General features: G+C 30.3%; 1 protein-coding gene across 1 annotated transcript; it reads left to right on the top strand.

The window, feature by feature from the left end:
* Positions 1 to 6537, top strand: Ppp1r15 (Protein phosphatase 1 regulatory subunit 15). The gene is made up of 4 exons (XM_070309813.1): positions 1 to 350; positions 1601 to 1866; positions 2883 to 3865; positions 4389 to 6537. The coding sequence occupies exons 2-4, from the start codon at positions 1665 to 1667 to the stop codon at positions 4596 to 4598; spliced, it is 1395 nt and encodes a 464-aa protein (XP_070165914.1). The 5' UTR covers positions 1 to 350; positions 1601 to 1664; the 3' UTR covers positions 4599 to 6537.
* Positions 6538 to 9016: the final 2479 nt, after the last annotated feature.

Genomic DNA, 9016 nt, shown 5'->3' with positions numbered 1-9016 from the left:
CTGAGGCCGTTGCTAAATTCGCTTTGTATTGCGCATGCGTGAGTTCCCCCTCCAGCTGGAAACGATTGCACATTGCACTACGCTTGAGAGAAAGATCATTCTATATAGTTGAAGATGGCCGCTTAAAGTACTCGTCAACATGCCTGCTGCAAAAATGTATCCGACTGCGATAGAAATCCTCGACGCTGCCGCGAAATCGACACGAATTATAACAACAGCAAATAAGGATTTAAATAACAACATTTTATTTACGCGTGAGGATTGTGATTTCACGAAGAATTCGCCGTCGTGTTGCGAACAATATCTACTACGTGATCACATTCGTCACGTTAGCGAGTATTGTATCTCTCGTAAGTGCTACACACACACACACACACACACACACACACACATACACACACACACACATACACACACAAAAGCATATACAGATATAGTATTGTCAGAGAGTAGGCATTTTTTAAATTATAACCACAGATAGTTATACATATTTAAAAAATACAACTAAATATAGATACAGGTCCACATCTTAGATGAATAAGTAAATAAATAATGTATTCGGTTGATTACACATGTGCGCATTAATGCAGATTAGAAACCATCTTATACAAATTTATACAATAGTATTAGTAATTAAAATAGTAAGATAATTAATATTATACGAATTATTATTGTTATTTAATATAAATAATAATAATAATAATAATTAGTACTATTAATCATTTACTGTTTTAGTTATTTATACTATTGTATATTTATATTATCATAAATATATATATGATAGTTTTTAATGTGCACCAGTGTGCACTAGTGCACACATTCAATCAAAATCTATATAAATAATATCAAAATGTATCTAGATAAATTTTCTAGATTCTTTTCGTATATGCTGATATATGTCGAATAGAAGTATTTAATACTATATATGAAGTAATTAAACTAGAAGAAAAAAATAATATACTTAAAAAAAAAAAATTATAGTTTTTCCAATATTTTTGTTCCCAACATGAGTAACATTTCAAAATGTCCGTTAAATGATTTCTTGATATATATATATATATATATATATATATATATATATATATATATATATATATAATAAGTATATGCATTTGTATCTGTATATGTTTATTGCGCATGCATATAAATTGTTTGTAAAAATTGCATGCTCTAACAATTACTAATTTATGCACTACATGCAGCAATTACTGTAAACATCTAATGATAAAATATAAAGCGGATATGAAATGAGTCGTCAATTTGTAATGAACTATTAAACTATTTAAAAATTGCAGACTTTTTAGGGTACATTATTGGCTATGTAATTTTACCATAAATAATTGTATTTAAGAAATAATGATTAATTTTTCTTATATTTTTATATCAGAGTTCTTATTATTAATATTGTTGTTATTATTATCATTATCATTATCATTATTATTATTATTATTATTATTATTATTATTATTATTATCTTATTATAATTTAAAAGATTAATTTATTATATGTATGTTTTACACCTTTTAATGTAATTTTTTAAATCTGCAAATATTTATGTGTTTTTATTCTTTTCTAATCAATGTGTATACTCTCTTTTTAGCTTACAGAGATTTTATAAGAAGACGGAGAAGTAGTGGTGGAATACCAATCTGTTGAGTAAGGATATGCCAGGGATTTATGTACATCTTGGATCTTTGCATCTAGACTTCTCTAGCAAATTTGCCTCCTATTCATCAGCAGTCTCTTCTTGTGAATCCAATATACATTCTTCACAACACATAGAGACGCATCCTGCAGGCACAATGGAAAGAATATATACTATGAATCACATTTTATGTGGAGAAAACAATACAACATCTATGCAAGGTTAGGATCCATGTCATCTAAGTTATCAGATTCGTCATTTAAAGAGTGATCGTTTTATATTCCTTGATCATGGCGAGATCGCGCCTGTTGCGTTCCTTTCGATGTCTGGTTTGACTCATCCCGGAACGTCTAAGTTGGCATCTCTCTCTACCGCGACCTCTGCCCATCGCAATGGTGTTGTCCCGTCTCCGGCAGTACCGCTTCAATGAATACGACGGGCGCTTGACGGATTTTTCCGATTCTACAGAGTTCGTTCTACAATAAAATCGAGTGGTCAGGCTATTCCAAGCAAGGAGTTCTTTTGACAGGTTTTACGAGTTCTGGTACATCCGAATGAGAAACTATAAGGAAAGACTTGGCGTCTTCGTTAACGTTAACATCATTAGAGGCAGGATTGTTGTCCATATCTGATGTGTCTTTATCAGTATCTGTGCATTTCTGTAAATCGATTTCTGTAGGACAAAAATTATTATTTATATTATTCAAGTTTTCGATCTCCTGAACATTTGATACAGAATGAGATTCCATTGTGCTTTTATCTTTGCACATGATATTAAAGTCCATCATATTATATATAAGATTTTCTATGGTTATATCTTTGTTGTCCTGTTTTATTATTTGTTGTTCTATTTTGTTAAAATAATTGCCAAAATAACATTCATAATCGGACGAAGTGTTCAGGCAATTCCTGATAAACGGAACGACTGTAGTAGGGGATTGCATAGTTTCGAAAATAACTTTATTCCTGTGCCTAATTTCAATGGATTTTTCCTCTAGTATACACGCAAGCATTAATATTTCATCATTCACGAGCATTACAGATAGTAGATTATCCATTTTTTATGAAAAGATAGTTGGTATTCTTGAAAAATTTCTGCCAATATACCGATTCCAAACAGTTTGGAAGAAACTTTTTCTCTGAAACGACGAGATACAATATTATGGAATACAAAACGATCACTCTTTAAATGACGAATCTGATAACTTAGTTGACATGGATGGTTACAATGTTTCAGATGGTGCTTTACTCGTAAAGCGGAGTAAGCCTGTAATATTTAGTTCTTCCGATGTAACGCCTACGAAACGAAAGCCGCAAACACCCGAGAATCAGGAAACAGTAAAACACCCGACCAGAGTACGTTATGTAATCGATCCTTCGATAAAGAGTAACAAAGACTGTAACATGAAAACATTTGATATAGAGGAAAGTCTATCTCAGTCGGTGAGCTCTGTCGATTCTGAAGATAACTTTGTAGTTTTCGAAGCTAGCGATAATGAATCACCGAAACAGGAGACGGCAGAGTACTCGACCGAAATGCATTATACTCTTAATTCGATGAAGATTAACGAGGATTGTAACAGTGAAATATATAATACGCATGATAATCTATTCCGATCGCGATTATTGTCAGAGTGTTCTGTCGATTCCGAAGATAGTTTTATAATTTTCAGAGACACCGGAAATGAATCTCTCAAGAAGCAGAAAGCAATGAAATATCCGACTAGAGTACATTATGTAGTTGATCCTTTAACAAAGATCAATAGCAGTTACCGCAAGGATTGTAATAGCGAAACGTATAATGCGCTAAAAGATACATTACGACCGCGGTTATTGTCGGAAAGTTCTTCCGCCGATTCGGAAGATAATTTTATAGTTTTTGAAGGCAGCGACGACGAATCGCCAAAGCAAGAAACAACAGAACACTCAATATATGATATATTTGATTCTTCGACGAAAATCAACAATGATCACTGCAAAAATTATAATAACAAAAGATATATGCACGAAGATTTGGTGCAATTCTCAGAAAGTGCCGAAGATACTGATGATAGTTTCTGCATAGTATTCAACACTGAATTGGAACCGAACTGTGCGATCGACAACTTTAGCTATATTAAAACGAACACCTCTACTTTCATGCAAGACAACTCAATAGAGGATGAAATGATGATTGAAAACGATGAAGACAGTGAGGAATCAACAATACAAACAAAAAAGGTAATTAAGAATTATCTATGGTTTAAACTCATATCTTGAATTATGATGTCAGAAGTGTCAAATAATATCAAATTTCAATTGAAAAAAAGACTATAATCAATTTTTGTTTTATTTAATGTAAAATGAATAAATATGATAGAGGTTATTAAAAATGTTAAAATGATTTTGTTGACAGCATATTATTTGTATGTATCTTCATCATTTTTTCACTTCTGATATCATAATTCAAGATATCATTCAATAATTGAGATATAATTATTAAGGATTTCCAATTATTTCTTGTACTCTTATCAGTACATCTGTGCATAGTCGTTGTTAAATAAGTTTAAAAATTGACGGTCAAAACTAAACCTGATTAAATTATTAAGATTAAATTAATTAAGAATTAGGTGAAATCAGAAGTGCTAAATAAGTTTAGAAATTAATCAATGTTATGTACAAGATATATCTTCAATATCTAATATTTAGATGCAAATTGTACATATATTGACAGGAAATTTCAGAATTTGGATATTCGTTTCAGGTGAGCTTTGCTCCAACTCCAATCGTACACATCATGGTAACATGGAATTATGCATATCGAGCAGCTCGGAAAGGTCAATGGGAAGAAATGGCACGGGATAATGAAAGATTTAAAGGACGTATAAATTCTATCGCGGCTGTCCTTAATCCAATTTTAACAAGTAAACATCGCTCTAAAGTTTGGCAAGAACGATTCGCTTTTCAAGAGTAACTTGTACTTTTAATAGTATAAAGTAATTTGTAATAGGGAAAAAAGAAGAAAAGGAGAGAAAGAGAGATATAAAGAGGATAATTGTATCAAGTATCGTATTAAGTAATGTAATTATATTCTAATGTGTAATGTATGATACAATTTTTTTCTTAACGCATATGTATCTCTTTTTTTCTCGCTTTCTCTACATTCTCTACTATAAATAATCTCTTACACTGTTAAATAGATATAATAAATTAAAAATATATAGGAAATAATGCATAATTAGATAATAATTTATATTGTTTAAGTAATAATATAAGATATAAATAGATTAATATTTTCGAAATGCAGAAAATGGCTGTGAACATTATTACAAAGAAATCGTTTTTAGTGTATAGCTGAGATATATAGTATGTCCAATATATGATCTTTTTTAATTTTAATAAATCAAAATAATCACGCTATCAATTTTATAATATCAATTTTTACATTTAGAAATTTTCTAACAGCTTTATTCAAAATAGAACTTAATCGAAAAATGTGCACAAATCTTTCTAATCCGATAAAAATGCTACTTTTTGTGATGTTATGATTATATCAAGACTTTTGTCTTTGAGTTCTAATGACATACAACTTTAAACTTTTAGCGCAATTGAATATGCGATATATATAAACAACATTATCTTTAAAACATATATTGGACGAGTTACTAAATGTTTTCAATTAAAGTTCTTAATAGATTATATAGGATGTATCCACTACAAAATAATTATACATATTTCTCTGCCATTGTTTAAAAATAAACATTGTATAATAGTTGTAATATAAAAATTCCAAAATACGTTCATATTTTTTTATAACAATAAAACGTGCAACATCTATACTCTAAAAACTTTTCATTGCAAATAGAAGGTACTTTAAGAATTCATGTTCACACGCATTTCTAAACTTTTGGAATTATCATTTTCTGTTATATTATGTCTCTTGTAACTTCGTTTTTTTCTAATATTGACGTAGATATATAAGAATTGAGTGCATTCATTTTAAAAACGGCAAAAAAATTAATGAAAATTATAGTAAAATATATATATATATATAATGAAGGAGGAAAGAAAAGTTAAATAAAAAATATTATTTAATGTCTTTTGTTAAATGTGAAATATATAATTCTGGATCTGTATTTTATCATACATTCTATTCCTTTTTTTCATTCGATAATCTATGGAAATAACTGAATTAGATAACAGAGCTATTATATTTTATAGGCAAATTTTTGAAATACATTTCCTTGTATAATATGTGATGATTATTGTTTAAGGCCTGGTTGCACCAATGTTTTGGCTTTAAGCGAAACTTAAAACTTTTGGCAATAACCAATATTATTATTTGGCTTTTGGCTTTAGGTTTTAGACTATAATTTAACGGTTGATTAACTTATTATTTAAAGCTAAAAGTTAATTTGTTATTGCCAAAAGTTTTGAGTCTCGTTTAAAGCCAAATAACATCAAGAAACACAGTTAGTGTCTCGCGCCAAGTTGATGTAACCAGACTTAAATGGAATAATATAGAGACAAGAACTATTACTCGATGAAATTTATGTTGCATATATTTTAGACCTCGAAAACATTTACAAAATTCCATTAATGTAATTATTTTTTGTATAATAGTACATTAACTTTGAATCATAGTCATCAATGTATATTATATAACAATGTATATATATAATGTCGTATACACACATAAGTTTATGTATATAATTTGTATCTAGCGAGTTGCGAAATTATCGATGGATAAATTTTAAAACGACAGGGCCTATCAGAAATGTTATAGTAAATTTATTTGTGATTATATACATACATACATTCATTCTCACACCATGCACATTAGCTTTGGTATCTTAGATGTAATAAAATTAGTATAGAGAGAAGAAAGACGATTTTATCACGAATAAAGAGATTTCGTGACAAATACTCATCAATATCCATTATTTCCTTCTGCTCTAAATCCTTTTATATTTTTCTTTCGAAAATAGAACATTATGAAAGAAATTATTAAATATATAATTATCAAATATAATAGTTGTATCAAGTATATATTATTAACTGAGAATTAATTAAATGTCTAAATTTTTGTTAACTTTTACATTTTTTGTGTTAAAATATAGTCGCGCGTGCATGTATATATATATATATATATATATATATATATAAAGGATACAATATTCTGTGCCGCATTGCGTTTTAAAAATTCGCGCCAATTTTTCAGTGTGTATATCTTGCACCTCTTGTCAAATCATGTTTGCCTAATATCGAGGCAATGTATCAAAGCTTGGAAATTCATATCTTGAAAATTGCATTAGTAGCTGACCAGTTCGTTTTACCTCTTGTCGAAATATAGCTATCTGATAATGTGCTCGTCTGTTGGCAGCGTACGCTTCCTCAAAGTTTCGCGATAAAAAGCGGCCCGATAGTTGATCAATCATCTTCCGTTATGTATCAACTATATTTTTCAATAATGAAAGCTGAAATGAATAACTTATTATTTATAATAGTTATCCTGCTAAATAATAATTATGTTAGACAAATTGTGAAAATTTATATTAAATATCTCTTTTCGTGTAAATCTGTTTTTAAAATCTTTTAGAGAAAAGGTTTTCTTTATAACAGTTTCATTAATAATAAATATAAATAAATAAATATATCAATTATATATATTTGTAAGGCAAACTTTCTTTGTATAGAATATTAATTTTAGATCTTTGAAAATGAACAGATTCATCATTGATACATAGTGGCCGCGTTCGGCAGAGAAAGCGCTTAATTTTTGTCTTGTCAACACTCGACGTTGATTTGTTGGTTCTAAAAATAAGAGCCAATCACGTTCGATTGCTACCACTGAACTATATACCATACTGGAACGTTCACGGCTCTGTTGATTGGCGGCCAGAAATGTGGGACTGCGAGAGTTGTCACTTCTCAGACCTGTTCGACCAGGTCTATCTAACTACGTCGATCACGTGCCCAGGTGTACTATCCGTTCTAAAACCACCCAGACAGCACAAGGATGTCCTTAGGACGTCCAAAGGGCATCCAGGACATATATGTAGGATATCCTCAGGATATCCCATTGTAATCCTCAGATCTCCTCTGGATGTCCTGAGAAAGAGTAAATGATAGTCGTATATTAACCTCTGGAGAATCCAGGGAGATCCTGTGGAACATCCTAAGGATTTTTATAGGATATGTTAGGGATATTTTTCGTATGTTTCAAGGAGCAAATTTTAAAATTTAAATATAAATTAAAATTATGTTTTGTTATTTACTCCAATATTAAAAATCTATTAAAAATAGTTCACCGTTCTTTAATATTTGAGGCTTTCGTGCTGTACATGAATATCTCACCATAGGTTTGGCTCCCGGGTTTGAGTTGTGTAATATTTTCTAAACAATCCAATATCTGAATTCCCTATGTTGGGATTGCATCAGAAATTGAACTGATAGAAAATAATTACATTTGTAATTTCCTGTCAGTTGCTCTTTGCAAGCTTTATATAATTCTCATGACCAAATCTCAAATACGAGTTCGCGTGTCGCATAGCGGTAAACCAACGAACTAGCGGTTGAATACTATTGTTTGTAAAATTTTTGGAATGTTGCGAACAGTAACATTTCTCATGAAATATTAAATAAATAATAATTTTCGATATATGAAAATGTGCGCATCAAATTCAATTATTAATATTAAACGAAATTAACGTTAACAATTAATTGCACATATATATGTCCTCTGGAAATCCAAAAGACATCCAATATAATAGACAGGGCAGATATATCCTACAGACATCCAGGGGTTATCCAGTGGACATTTATAGGACATTAATACTTATTATATAATACTTAAGATTTCTAAATTATATAAAATAGCCGACACAACTAAAAATAATTATGTATGCATATTAAACTTTTATAAATATATTTATAATAATATCTTAAAACATCCTACAAATGTCCTGAACCGTCCTAGACATATTCAGGATGATCCTGAGGATGTTTTGTGCTGTCTGGGCATTGTCATAGTTTAATGTGCAGTTTTTTAAAATATACTTTACCATTTTTCATATTTATTTTAATTCTCTGTTTTTCTTAACGTTTTCAACCATTTAGCATAGAAATAAATATTTGCGTGGTATTAAAGATCGCGTGTGATTTGGTGTGATTGCGTGGCAGGACGATGGTTTCAGTCATGGTAGTTCACGATAAAAAGAGACAGTTCTGAAAAGCTGCAGCTATCCTTTAGTGGCCGCGGTAGTAATGGTGGGGGCATAGCCGTGCACGTTCCAATATGGTATATAATTCAGTGATTGCTACTGAGCTGTTTTCTCTGATGAAGACTGTGGTCGGGAAGATGCTAGAGACGCTTCGAAGCGTTTGATTGAC

Source organism: Polyergus mexicanus, unplaced genomic scaffold (genome assembly GCF_030449975.1).
Source record: "Polyergus mexicanus isolate NDT 795.1 unplaced genomic scaffold, iyPolMexi1.0 SCAF_17, whole genome shotgun sequence".
NCBI classification, from domain to species: Eukaryota; Metazoa; Arthropoda; class Insecta; order Hymenoptera; family Formicidae; genus Polyergus; species Polyergus mexicanus.
This window is presented reverse-complemented; position numbering and strand designations above follow the sequence as displayed.